Source organism: Opisthorchis viverrini, assembly GCF_000715545.1.
Source record: "Opisthorchis viverrini unplaced genomic scaffold opera_v5_69, whole genome shotgun sequence".
In the NCBI taxonomy this organism is placed as follows: Eukaryota; Metazoa; Platyhelminthes; class Trematoda; order Opisthorchiida; family Opisthorchiidae; genus Opisthorchis; species Opisthorchis viverrini.
Genome location: NW_008751725.1, coordinates 1,747,588 through 1,762,299, shown reverse-complemented (window position 1 = coordinate 1,762,299; position 14,712 = coordinate 1,747,588). Strand labels below are relative to the sequence as shown.

General features: G+C 45.0%; 2 protein-coding genes across 2 annotated transcripts in view; one reads left to right on the top strand and one right to left on the bottom strand.

Annotated features, from left to right (window-relative positions):
• Positions 1–3,393, top strand: part of T265_04308 (hypothetical protein) — a gene marked incomplete at both ends in the record, with an annotated part of 5,595 nt that extends 2,202 nt beyond the window's left edge. Inside the window, one exon of the mRNA XM_009169007.1 lies at positions 3,230–3,393. Within this exon, the coding sequence (XP_009167271.1) occupies positions 3,230–3,393 (164 nt within the window). The remainder of the gene's footprint in view (positions 1–3,229) is intronic.
• The window catches only part of T265_13472 (hypothetical protein), a gene marked incomplete at both ends in the record, with an annotated part of 18,300 nt that extends 7,234 nt beyond the window's left edge, over positions 1–11,066 (bottom strand). Inside the window, 8 exons of the mRNA XM_009169021.1 lie at positions 2,933–3,001; positions 5,207–5,500; positions 6,454–6,657; positions 7,766–7,987; positions 9,067–9,150; positions 9,243–9,363; positions 10,821–10,906; positions 10,949–11,066. Coding sequence (XP_009167285.1) covers positions 2,933–3,001; positions 5,207–5,500; positions 6,454–6,657; positions 7,766–7,987; positions 9,067–9,150; positions 9,243–9,363; positions 10,821–10,906; positions 10,949–11,050 — 1,182 coding nt within the window. The remainder of the gene's footprint in view (positions 1–2,932; positions 3,002–5,206; positions 5,501–6,453; positions 6,658–7,765; positions 7,988–9,066; positions 9,151–9,242; positions 9,364–10,820; positions 10,907–10,948) is intronic.
• Between the last annotated feature and the right edge of the window lie 3,646 nt (positions 11,067–14,712).

Here is a 14,712-nt window from a genome sequence, read left to right as displayed (position 1 = left end):
CCACCCCCGCTTGACAACTCACTGACAGTGCTGGATTTATGCACCAATTTACCAGCTCGCGCGTGAAATGCGCAGCTACTTACCTCCCAATCATCGGTGAACGAAACTGTGGCAGCTACAACCAGTGTACGACCAGTACGCGGTTCTTACAGCTGACAATGATGATGAAAATCCAAATCGAGTAACTGAACAAAGACCTAAAAACCCGACTGATCACCTGGGAAAACTGAGAACTTGAGCCTACTTTAGAAATTTGACGACCAGATCCATTGCTAGTGTTGGGTGGCCTCAGCGAATTCGTAACGGGGTAATTAGAAAGCCAGTGTACCGTTGTGCATCTAGTACTTCGATCACAGAAAATACGATGAATTGGCTATGTGCTACCATACGGAAACTTCGTGTTGCTTTCCGGGTCTCTTACGGAACGACACAATCCAGGGATGATCAGTATGTGAGTTGGTCGAAAGGTATGAAGAGGATAACGAAAAGACAGGATGCTGCTAGAGCAGTCCATCTTCCGGAGTGGGGACCTTGGCTGGAAGTATAATAGGATACGACCAATTTCAACGCCGTTCGTCAGTCAGCGTCTATTCATATTGTGTGAATGACAGCATGAAGTTGTAAATACCTCAGGATGACTGAGATAGGATGGCATCAGGTCACTCCGTTGTCCGCTATTTTCTGCTTTCTTCCTTGAGGATGTTAAAACAACTTTCTAGGTTACGACATTTAAACATCAGTGTCAATACGGATGCTTTCGTGCATGGCGATGATGACTGATCAGCACAGAAACTCGAGAACCGACAAGAAATAAAACAAAACGACGATAGCATTTTAATGGTAATAAAAGAATGTCTTTTATTACGAAGCATGGTTAACAAATCTGCAAGTCTCTCTGGATCGTCGAATAGGGGATAGGCTACAAAAGTCAGTGTTCCACACACACCGCTAAAAAGACGCGGAAACCGCATTGTTTTATGTCAGTTTCATAAGTAGTCAGGCCAATCTTGTGCTAAATTCAACGAACACAAAATTGCGTACACTTTTAGAGAAATGCTTAGACATAAAGCTGTGCTCCGCTTGAAGCCGACTCACGTAGGATGCCATCATGAAATATGAAACCAACAGTAACAACTCGCTCGGTTCTAACAACTGGACAACATGAGTAGCTAGAAGTACCTACCCGAACGAATGCACCATATCGAATGAAGCAAAGGATCACATCAATTTATATTTGGCATGCGCCTTAGTTTGTTGTTGCAGTCAACCAAAACCACACGTGACCGGTCATACTAAATACAGTTGATGAGCAGTAGATCGCTTTCCTGGTTCCATTCTTTTCTGAATAGCGGTAAATTGTGTATTGCAAATCGCGATCGAAATCGGCTGCCCCATTTATCGACCTGAACCGTGCGAGGGACAGCGACTTTACATCCACGAAATTATAAAACTGGGAAGTTTCTTCACCGTCGTCGCGAAAACCGGCATTGCCAAAATGTCTCAGTTCGGGAATATAATCGACAGTGTCATGGTGAATGAAGTTGAAAGCGCAGTGTTGGCCTTGGAGTGCTTCAAACCTCAGGTAAATGGCTGGTCTGTCAAGCTTGTTTCAAAATAAGGATCTCTGGCGTGGGTCCAGGCATGAAATGACTCGATGGTGCCTGTTAAAAACCTCCTTTTGAAAGGTGAAGAACAGCTTCGGTGATGTCTTAGTGCAGCTGACGGTGATTTACTGCAAGTTCAGTAGTTCATGACAAATTCGAACCGATTTCGTGACAGCACTGTTCTAATGGATCGAACTGTTGGCGGCTAGAGGACCAGTTTTCCGACATCAAAACTAATCAGCATTGCATTTGCGCCACACAAGTGGTCGTCCACTCGTCGGAGTGAAAATGTTAAGGGATGCACTGATTAAATCCTTTATATTTGAGGCGTTGGACCATCTATTTAACTAACAAAATACCTTACCTATCCGCTGTAGCGTCAAAACACTTTCTACACGGATAAAAGATAATTTCGATGATAGAGACCTGGTTGTGTCGTTTCATCTACTTAAGATGGCTCCAGAAGGCCCGCTGCATTGAGTTACCGTGCATGAATTGATTATTCAAGGCGTGGACGGAAGACCTCGCAACCACAAAAGGTAAAAGTAAATAGGCTTGCTGAAAAATCACTGGACTAACTCGTTGGGTTTCCTGACCACCTGTTAGTGCGCGCAACAGACAGTTCCCCCGCGTGAAGTTTTTGGTTAATTAGATGGTATGATCCTTTTTGTCCTGAAACTACAAACTTCGGTCCATAACATCTGTCACTATGATATAGTCAGCAGAAAGTGAAAATTCCAGGTAAATGAACTCGACTGGTATAGGTTGCTAAGGTCCAGAATAACAAAACAGTAGTTCTTGAGACTGCACAAGCTGATGAGTTCGCACCGGACAACACTGGTGGCTAATTGAAGTGTACAACTAAGGATAGGGTTAGAGCTAGCATGGAAGGGTCACCCTAAATTCAATATTCAAAACCCCAGTATTAACCCTAGAGATGTCGCTGCTCTCCTGTGAGTTGGCCTATCTCTTCAGCCTTTATCTATTCAACCCTACTCATCAGATCATTGTCGTGTGCGAAGATGTATATTTCTGGTTTCGTTTGCGTCTATTACATTCTCTACCAACAGGACGTATGCTATGTGTCTGAGCTGCTTCATACCATATCCGTCACAAATCCTCTCCATGAGGAATAAACGGTTGTCGCACACTCTGAAACCTCGCGTTGTTCAGTACCAGGGGTGATCACGACATCAGAAATCGAAGTTTCGAAACTAAGTTGGTGCGGAATTGAAGACCAGTTACTTAGGTGTCCAAAAAATGAGTACTAATTACGGAGGTCCCTTGGTGGACGGAGGGCAAACGACGGATAACCGTACAGAACTTACCCTTAGACTGCGTAGGTGTACTCCCGGGTTTTTGGATGGATCCGGAAAATTGATGACATATGTGTTTGCCTGGAAGAGAATCAATAGGGAGGGATACAATGGATAGGAAGTAGACTTTGAAAGTCAAGGGCAAACTGAAACACGGGTTTACTATGCCGCTGTTCCTATCTGGAGGGACAGCTACTCTAACCAATTTTGGTTGGTCCCACTAGATGGCCCCTCTCAGGAGCCAGGGACAAATGTTTGCGCAGTAAAGTAATAAACAATCGTTCAGCTGTAATTCCCCTCGGTACCTAGCTGCCATGCCACTCGAAGGAAGCACGAGGGCTTGGATACTACAAGGTTGCCCAAACCTGGACAGAAGTCGAGAGGCAGAGGTCGGGTTCGAAACACGGACCTTCCAGTCAGTAAATCTGCGCTCTAACCAGATTGAAATTAGTGAGGCGGAAGTACCTAGGTAGATGTAACGCAAAAAACGACAGAAATTTTAAATAATGATGTTCTAATAACATTCTACTGCCATAACATAGTTATGACGCTAAAGTTCTGTAGTTACTACTATTACTACTACGCATGTTGCACAGGTTAATGTTTCAACAGTTACAGTCTGTTCTTTGAAAATGGTCAATACAATAAAAGATAGTAGAGTACAGCATCAGAACTAAGGACAGGCGCCACCTATTGAGGGGATACATCGAGTGTTGTCGGGCCTCTCGTGAGATAATATCAACAGGTTTCAATCAGCCACTTCCATTTGACCTGTCATGGTGGTAAAATGGTTTGGATCGTTGAGGCCGTTGCCTCACTTTTTGGCCACTTGCAGCCCGGTCGGAGGGGAACAGCTGTCAACCGCTATGGTGATCATATTCCGATAGATCCACACCCGTGTGCACACCAATCATGTAGTTAACAAAACGACACTCACTCCGACTCATCGTTTACAGAGTATCGCCAATGACTCCATAGGTTTGCCTTAATGCAATGGTGGTCATATATCGACACACCGACTGAATGGGTGAACAAAATCTGGCGAGGGAAATCAGGGATGTAAATATACACGGTAACATGCGAAGACACCGCCAGTGGATTGGGTACACAAGATCAGTTTCAGGAGGCAACGAACAGGATTGCAAGGTTAGACTTTCCAAAGCGCCCCGAACTTTGGACGGCAAAAAACTAATTTGCAGCCCTTGTTACCTTCAGGAGATTCTCCTAGTTGTGAAGGGATCTACCCCCTTCTTCAAAAGAAACCGATGGTACGACTAACCACACAGGATCACTCATGAAACCCAGCTGAAGCCTAATTCGGCCAGGCAGGAGACAGTCATTCTTTAAAAATTTCGTCATCCAAGCCTTTAACCTGCTTATCAACCAGCATTTGGGGAACTAGCGGCAAGCGCCACAAAATGAGAGGAAAATCTTCAGTACAGTCAGACACCTGTGTGATAGGAGGGCACAATCGCGTACGTTCGTTTAACCTAGACCTTTTCCTACGACACATCTGGTGCCCAGTTGAAATTTGTCACCCAACCAGACAAAGGATGAGGAAAATTGTAGTGAGCCATGTAAACGTCGCCCACACTGTCATGCAATGCACCGCCTCGTTTCATCCCCAGCCAAAGCACCAGTGATTTATTTTTTGACGCGAGATAGGTGTTAGGTTCCACCAGTCAAGTTCGTACGAAAATGACTGGCGTGATATCAATGGTGGGATAACTGACAGGTTTTATGGTAGGAGAAAAGCTGTGTACCACCAAGCTGGTCTGCAAGCCAGACCATCAACAATAGTTCAGTAAAAGTTTTCCATTTCAAGACCATTCTGTCTTAGACAGCCTATTGCTCAAAGGCCATACTTAGTGCAGCCTTGAACGAGCAAGCTAGTGACATGGCATGGGAAGAGGTACAGGTGAAAAACATTAATGGTCGTACCCTGCTGTCACCAGAAAACGGATATCTGAATCTGATGAGTTATCTCTGGTGTAGTGGATTTTGCTACTAAGACTACGGGCGCAACTCATGTTGAAGATCGAACAATGGTTAAACTCTGCGATCATATTTCTGCTGAAGCCTTTGATACTATGCGAAATCCCGGCATTTGGAGCTGAGTCACTCCCCTGGAAGATCAGTAAAGACTCTGGAAGAGTAGTGACTAGCTCCCCAGTCGCTCAAATCATGAAGCAGTGGCCATTGGAGATGACCCACAATTATATGTCGGGAAAATCACTTACATAAAGATGGACACGCAAAAATTTCACCACATGGACATAAACTCACCAAAGCGGAGTTCGCCGTACTCGTAGCAGCACCTAACGAAGCTGACAGATCACCGGTACCACCAAGCGAACCAGTCAAACTGACCGAGCTGTCTGGTGCACCAACTGAGTACAGACTGGTTGGTACAGATACTGGCAAAGCGGCTCGTTTCCGCTGCGCACCAGCGGCAGAACTTGCAGTAGATGCACTTCCTGGAGCTTGCGTCGCAGGCGGAAACAAAGCTTCCAAACTGGAATCTACTGTTCCAACCGGACGATCAGTGCCTCCGTCTTGATCCCGAATCAAACTGTCCGCCTACAGGATGGAAGAGGATGACAAATAGGAGTAGTTAAAATAAATAAAGCAGTATCTTACTGGAGGGACTGAATCGGTCAAGTTGTACAAAACGTCATGTACTGCGAACCAATTTATCCAGAAGAGATCTATGTCAGATGATGAGTGATGTTGGCGTCCCCATAGATACACATGCAGTACTCTCTCCAATGCAACCCTCCCAGTCAGGAGCCATTGCTCCAGCGTGACCAGTGCGTTCCCGAAATGCGTTCTGCCGAATATACATTCGAAGTGGATTCCCGTGTAATCCGATACGCGAACGGTTTTTTACTGACTTACCCGACCTTTTCTGTCTGACAAAAGAAGGTAAACTAACACTCAACATCGAAGCCCAATCGAACAGTCTGGCCAGACGTCCTACGCGCCATATGTATGAACGCCTGGTGCACACAAAGACAGACAACAAGTACGCATCGGGCGTATTTCCAAATAACTGTCTCGGCCAGCTCCCTACTCAACAACAAACATGCTAGGATAATACACCTACAATTTCACATGATATCCAAACCTGCTCAGTTGGCACTTCCTTTGACTACTCACGGTGATGCGAATGAATGGCCGTAATCACGAGCGGCGAAGAGGCATAATATCGTATCATAGTGACATTTCAGTCACCAATGTAAAGTGTGTCCACATCGTTCTTGTCGGTCAGTGAAGCCGAGTAGGATCATCTCACTGTGGTCGGCAACACTGGTGAGACTACCGGCGGCCAACCTCTGACCAGACTGCGGACAGACCACGGACAGTTAAAAACAAGGAAGTCATCGGACGAGCCACATAAGTAAAAACCTTCGACTCGGAGTAAGTAGGATAAGCAAAAATGTCGAATTCTCCCTCCCCGGACAAACCAAGCAAGGAAACTGTATAACAGAACACCACCTATGCGATGGCACCCAAAGAGAAAGTTCACGAACCTGAGAAATCAATTTCTGCAAATCCTGCTTTTTCCGTTCTCGTTCACGGCGACGAGCTTCAATTTTCCGCAGTTCCTGGACAAGTCGCTGCTCTTCTTCCACTTGATCTTTCGTGCGACCATACAACAAGCTCAACTGCTGTTTGCGACGACGTTCATGAGCAGCGTCATAGCGTAAACCTTTGGACAAGTTGGTTCCACGAACCTGACCAAAGGACACAGAGGGAACCGATAACTCTACTAACTGAAAAATCAATAAAGCACAGATGGTCTAGGTAAAGGAGAGATGCTGTTACGGGTAATAGTCACAGCGACTGGTTGTAATTTGCGGTTTTACTGGACTGATCACTCCGAAACGTTCTTCTGCAAATCCGTTCCCCCGTGGTAATGTTATCTCAGGTGAATACAGGTTCACCGTACAGCATGATATATCGCTTCTATACACTTAAATTCTAATCGAATAACATCCAATTGTTCTGTCAATAATAAGAATTCAGTTGCAAAGATATTGAATAGTGAATCCGTCAACTCCCATAACCAATACCACCCGTAAAAACGTGGTTGAGCACACTAGTCGAAACAGATAGGCTATCCGTCTCTCCAGAATGAAGCGTATTTAATATAGGATCCCGGAAAAATGCGAATTCGGGCACACTGGGCAGGGGGGCATAAGGCGGAGGGATGAACGGCTTACGTTGTGCGACTGGCATACACAGCTACATGTTCGTATAAGGAGCGTCATTACAAAATTTCACACACTTTAGGAATACCGCAACTGAAAACAGCCAGAGGATCATGCTGATTCGATAGATGTTGCGACTGATGAGTAAAATGCTCAGATAGGCAAGCTAAAAAGAGAATGTGTTGCGAAGACGTTCGTATTGACTAAGTTTCATAAGATCATCATCGCTATGGAAAATAACATCACTGGCGATGCGAGACCCTAAAGATTTGTTGTTATGGTACGAAGCCAATCGGGTTGGTCTTAGGAAGTAGTCATTCTTTCTCATCCGTTAAGCGATGCTTCCACAGAACACCTTTATTACTGTTATCGAATTCCGGGAAAATTCAGGTCTACGAAAAAGGAGCGGCATTTTCCACTCACGACTCCTTAATCACGATATGCTTAGTGGAAAATACACAGTGAAAATCACTACAACCCCCAAAATAGCACCCAACCCAGTTACTCCATCTTTATATTCGCAAGGACCGGTTCCGAGGAAACGGGCAACTGAGGACAATCCGCTGTGAACAGGGAGCACAGGTTGAGCGAATCAATTCAGTAACTACCAAACGGTGAACAATTAACTCACTTTGTCCAGTATCGCAACTATTCCATAATATCGTTCCTTCAAGTCTTCGATGGAAGGGCGTCCAGGGAACCTCTCTGAATCCCATCTATCCCGCATATGGATGAAACGCAAGTCGAAACGACGGGCTAGTTCCATCAAGTGTGCTGTTTTCTCCTCATTCCACTTTGGGTACTGTAGCAAAGACTCATATTCTTCTGGGGTGTACTCAGGTATGGTAGCGTGCTGAAGAAACAGAAGGTTACAGAGACGACAAACTAAGATAATGCACACAGCAAAGGCTATTCAGCTAACTAGACTGAATCAAACAAACGGGCGTGGTAACTAGTGAAAAATAGTTATTTCGTTCGTCCCACGGCTGAATCTAGGTATCATCTGACTTTTGCGTAAGCTCAAGACTAACAGAACAAACGAACCAATCGGGTTATCGGCCACGTAGTCTGAATAATAAGTCATCAGGCACTAACAGGTGTTCAAAGATGGGAGTCAACCATAGTTCGAAGACGGCAAAAATGCAGTGGGTTTACAAAAAGCTTAGCCACATGGGTGCTTTTATGCTGATTGTAATTCATCAAGTGGGTATGGAGGGGTATTACACGCAACATTTTTGGCAATTTCAGCCCGTCACTCTCGGGTAGCGTCGGCCAGTTGCATAGCTGTTGACCTATTCAGACAGTAAGCTGACTACTGGTGGACAGTAAATGTTTTGTCCTCACGGAAGACCTGACCGACCGAACGAATCACGCACTCGAATCGTTATATGGAGAGAAAAAGTTTATGACCCTTCAGCAAAGAGTCATGTGTCCGGCCCTTTTACATGTCTGTTTGATTATCCCCAATAGGACCGAGGGTACTCGTATAACTGAGTCTTTCAGGGGTCATTCGCGACTTTACTATAGACGTCAATGAAGTAGAAATTCCAGGGTCATCCATGAGGGTCAGGAATAATTTCGACTTCTCATGTTCTCCTGCAGGCAATTGTTTCAGATGTATTCGGTACAAAAGTAGTGTATACGGGGTGAAAAACCCTAACATTACGGTTAAAAACGGGCAATCAAAGTGAAATACAGCATTAAAACGGTTGTTTGGAGATTCCCCCAATGACGGCATGGTCTATCCACTAACTCCAGGACCGCAACAGACATCGATACAGGCCATGCTTCTCTTTGCAGTGAACGAAAACGTCCCACGAAGCTATGATAAACGCAGTTTGCTCACTTATCTAAACTATCACAGTTTTGATGCCTATCAAATCCGCATCAATAAATCCAAAAGCTTCAAATGCCACACAAATTATAGTGTACCTTGTTGTATCGAGCAAAGGGGTACTCTTCTTCTGGTTCGCCCTCCGGTCGTTCTCGACGCCAGTGATAGAGAACCAACCCATCCTGGAAGAAAAACAAAAATATGGTGCAAAAAGAGAATAAATGGTCTGACAAGTAAAGATACCAGTCAGAACTATGGATGGATTTAAACGCACTTGTCGCGCTGGGTTTGTGAATGGTGTCCAGTGCCAGCGACGGACGCGCCCGACCCCAATAACAGCTTTGGGTTGTCGATATTTGATGGAATCATCGGTAGGCATCAGTGGCGGTAATTCACTAGACGAAAAAGCGAGGACCGATTATTTAAATAGAGTCAAGTATTATGTGGACAGGAAGATGAATACTTCGGAAAAACAGCAAAGTTCAACCCCCTCCAGTGTCCCAACAAACAAGGATGGAACGAGATGTATGAGGCTTTCGTATTCTGCTCGCAAGAGCTGCAGTTTGTAATTTTTCACCACTTCGACGCGGAAGTGCAGTGCACATAAAAAGCACAGGGGTTCGGATACTGCCGGGTCAAGTTTAGACAGGAACAATCGAGAAGCTTAGGCTGGGTTCAGAACAAGAATATCTCGGCAAGTAGCTTAGCGCATATGAGCTCAGACTAAAACTGTAAGTAAAAAAGAAACGACAGGGCTTGCCTTGTAAGTGAGCCGCCTTAACTGACCTGGAGAGGAGTGCAGCTCACGCTCTACCTAACCACTATCATGCGGAATAAACCTATCTTTACCCGTGGTTTGCCATTCCACAGTATCCTGGATACGACTCACTCTACACTGCAAGGTCTACTTATCTAGCTGATTCCACACGATAGCAGAATCTTGAGTTCAATGCACAAATAGTTTTCATAGTTTGTCGGACTTGTGACCCGTCTGAATTCATTCCCCCAATTTTACTGATATGAATGGTGGCAGGATGGATTCATCCCGGGATGAGCACAAAACGCGTTGCATCCAGAAAAGGATGCTGAGCGAAGCCACCGCAAATCACCGCCGACTATGACTACGTGATAGTTTTGTGGTTTTGAGTGGCAATCGTATTCTAAAACAGTCTGTTGTTGAGGTGAACCTAAGCTCGTGTGTTTTACTGGGACCTAACCTATATATGCCAATTTTGATGACATACACCCATATATACACGTGGATGTCCGCGATTCAACTGTCGGCTTCGCGTGAGAACAGTGTTTAAAAAAGAGGAACGATGTAAAGAAAGTACTGAGTTGTCCTTATGTAATTTGGCCTGATTTCGATGTGCATTTTATTGTGTGAATGTTTACGATATCTAATGGTATGAGTGTTACATGTATTAATGTTTACATGGTTATCGACGCTAGCTTGGTGCTAAAGATCGCATTGCTACTCATGCGATGGGGAATCACGCGCGAGTAGAGGACATCTGTAGTGGTGCACTCTGCTAGGCCCTGTAATGTCAGTACATGTTAGTATGCAAGTCTTTTCTGAAAAATATCAAATCTTCGTTGGTTAATATGATTAATTAGACAAGAGGATGCAAGACACGGCATGTAATTCCTTCCGGCAGTGAGTAATGGCATTTCGGACCTAAGTACCTAAGTACTCAAAGGTTAATAAAAACTGCGTTATGGTTGGATGGGTTGCAGATTTTATCGGCAGCAGATCCTGATAGCGGAAAAGGATGTTACATCAAACGAGATGTGACAATCCACACTGAAAATGCGAAGAAAAACAAAATGGGAAAGTATCACCAGGGCTTACTTATTCAATGTCGAATGAAGCCCCCAGACTTCACGAGGAACATTTTCGGGGCGTTTGGGCTGAGAAGCTTGACTCTTTGACTTTTTCTACCCAGGATATTAGATGAAAGTGGTAACCAGGACATGTACCTTGTCCCTTCGCGCCAACAGGGTATCCTTATCAAAAATACTTTTCTTAGGTCCAGGATCATCAATATCCAGTATATCTAGGACGTCCAAAGCCGTGCTCATACCGACTGGTATTGTCCTGTGGAAGAACAAAGCACGATGAGTGGGTAGAATCACATGCACTGATGTTCCTTGTAGGGTGGAAACGGAGTAGAGAGGGGCATCAACGAACAAAGAACTGAGGATAAGTGGACATTGATACTTCATGAACTTTGCTATTGTTTTAAGGAAGTCAAAATTAGAATCCAACAAGACGTGAAAACAATATGCAAGCTCATTACTCAGGATACGAGCTTTCCAAGCCCTACTTGGTGACGATAATCAGACCAAAGTATCCTTTTCGTTTCCATTCTCCTTTGATGTGGACATTAGAACTTAGTTACTGAAATGAACTGAGCAAGACGCAGAAGTTACTCCTCAACGCCAGGGCGCGGAATCTCAATGCTTCATCAATTTGAAGTAGGACGCGGATGTGAAAAAATAGCTCGGCTGTGGCACCCTTTCGGCGAATAGCTGCCATGCAACTCAGAGGCACGGGAGCTGAGAACTTGTCAGGTTGGCTGGAGCAGTCGAAAAGCCAGGATTGAGTTCACTCAGTATTTCACGCCTTCACAGCCGAACTACTTCTTGCTGTGATGGTTCAGTTACCCTGTCATCCCCAGCAGTCGTGAGAACGTAGTCAACGCCATCTTCTGAAGGTCCACAAAGAAGGTTCAGTTAGGGACAGGGCAAATTTCCCACAAGTTGACGGTGTTTAAGTGAGTGACATTAAGCTAGTTACTGTCGGTTTGGTGCTCAGGGCGTCGCAGAGATTAAGGCGCAAATCTATTAACCGAATAATTCGTGGTTCGACTCCAGCACTGTGTCCGGAGGCGAGCTTTTTGAAATAGCCGAATATCAAGTCAAACGGGGATACGTCCTCAGAATGGGGGGGGGGAAGCAGAATCGGCTTGCTTCGGCGCTTCTTGCCTCGACGAAAAATCCAAAGTGACCTTGTGAAGACTTCTCTAACCCAGTAAACGAGAGATTCAGCTGGGTTCCAAGTGAGTCTCTCGAAAAAAACAAATTAGTTTGCAAATGAGCGTATATTCGCTAATTTCGTGCAATTTGGTTTCAAGTAGAACCTAAGGTTGACGGAAACCCGGGAACTGCGTCTACCTGATGAGCCCCAAAAAGAGCGAAGCCGGTCGTGGGCTGTCGACGGATTTTCAACAACCTTATGAGTAGTACATTACAAAGATATACATGTATCGCAATATTTCAAATATCGTAGCGACTGAAACATGAGGCGGCCTGGTGCAGCACATTCAGTTGCCTGAGAACATCATAAACGAGAGATTCAGCTGGGTTCCAAGTGAGTCTCTCGAAAAAAACAAATTAGTTTGCAAATGAGCGTATATTCGCTAATTTCGTGCAATTTGGTTTCAAGTAGAACCTAAGGTTGACGGAAACCCGGGAACTGCGCCTACCTGATGAGCCCCAAAAAGAACGAAACCGGTCGTGGGCTGTCGACGGATTTTCAGCAACCTTATGAGTAGTACTTCTCTAACACTTTTGGCCATCTCAAGATGCCGTACCTTTTAGTACACAATAGTTGTCCAGACAGCAAGTCAGGGACGAGTATGGGAGTCGCAATTCACATCTTTTCTGGACAAGTCAGTTTAGATGAACCTTGGTGGAAAGCATCCTTCTCGAGATCGGGAATGAGTTCCATTGGGGCATAAGCTGACATTACGGAGGCAGCAATTTTGTCCAGTGTTGTTGGGCTTGACTGAACTGGCTAACCCAACAGAATTTAATCAAGCGAAGTGGGTTCAATCCCGGGGCTGAGTGCAGCTCCCACACCATGAATTCCACGAGTCACTGCTTCTGGATTACGAGAAATACGGGGATAAAATATAGAAGAACTAAGTTCGCCCCGAGCGCCTTAAGATGCACGATCATGCTTGAGTTGTGTGCTTGTATCCAAAATAGCACACGCCAACTTTGAGAGTGTGAGGTTTGGACAAGAATGTCTGTTTTCCAGTTCGGCAAGGTGCGGAAGTTGAAGGCTCTTGTGTAGAAAGGACATCATTGATCTAGCAGTGTTATTTTGTTCGATGAGATACAATTATTAACCAACTGATTCAGCGATGATATTTTCATCCAAATTGGAAGGACACAGTGGTTTTATTGACATGCATCATTTGTGGCATAGGCATGACATCAGCTTAGCTGTCAAGGGTAGAACCTGCAATACTGTATTGAATTCCATACTGTTCTATGGGTCAGAAACCAGGCCTCTGTGCCTTGGAGACGTTAAAGAACTGTCAGCATCTGATCACCGTTGCCTTCACAGATTGGTGGGAATATTGCACTGATACTGTTGGAGTACGTCAACTGGTTTTCGGAGTAAACAACTCCGAATTTGATCACACTCCATAGGTTGCACTGGCTTGGTCACGTGTTCCTATGTTAGTAGACCGGGTTCAACGGAGGGACGTTTCCGCACACCCGTGCAAGGAGTGGAAACGGGCCAGAAGAGGTTAAGCAACTAATCGGCAGCGAAGTATGAGAGCCATTGCCATTTGACTCAGCGAACTCCTTGGATGGGACTCTAAGACGAAGCACAGCAATGGAGAGAGACTGATAGTTGTGGCCCCGTCTCGTGAGCTCAATAACGCGTAGACATCCAAATCGTTGCCCTCAATGCACAGCTTTGAACTCCGAACCCCAACGGAAAGCCTTGTCACTTCTGGATTTAAAAACCAACGATATGACTTATCACCTCCACATAGTAGATCTCAATCCCTGTTCTTCCAGACCATTGGTAAGGGCAACTGTGGTAGCTACGACCACCATACAATATGTACGCGGTTTACGGCTGAAGTGGTGGTATTTGCTGAGGCTTAGTAAATACACCAACATCGGTTTGCCTCCTGATGTACTCATGATTGTTTTTACAAGTTTGCAGGGAGAATTTAGTTGAGTGTGAACACCCCTGCAGGATATCTGTTCACGAACACGACTGTAATAATTTCTGTGCATATTTGTTTCAGTTGTTTCACTGCTCTACTTTATATACAGGATTCGCTACACATGAATATTTTGTGAGAAAGTCCTCTTAAAATCCGGCAAACTGGAGTTAACCCTCTTTATTTTGGTTTTACACGAGGGTCTCTGACGCGTATACTATGACATCCAAATGCACCGGCTTCGCTAGAAGAGTCGTTCTTTGGTCGACACAGTCACGTGCAGTGGTTTGTGACAGATTGATATACAAGGCTTGTTACGATGTTGGTGAAGGTAATTATGAATACTTTCAAAGCTGCATTCCGATTACTGGTCACCATAGTAGCTTTTGTCGCCATACGGTCAACGATATTCAGCGCAAGGTCAACCTTCCCCGACCACACTGAAACACATACGCAGCCCATGAAAGTTCCGCGAAACCACTGCCCATTTAACCAAGATTCAATGTACAATTACCTTGCACGCACCCACTCCATAAACCAGATGCACATCGGAATCGTCTCTATCGACCATTTGGCTGCTTCCTCTAGAGGTACGGGTACCAATCGGCGAAGAAATTCTATGAGTGTTTGAGGGCATAGCGAACCATCTACAGTGTTCTGTAAAATGGGGTCCGGAAAATGTTCAGTCTCCCCAACCTCGTCCAACATTGTCATCGATGAAATAATAAGGTAAACGAAGGATGCTCTTCAAGACCCCGGTATTTAAGTCGC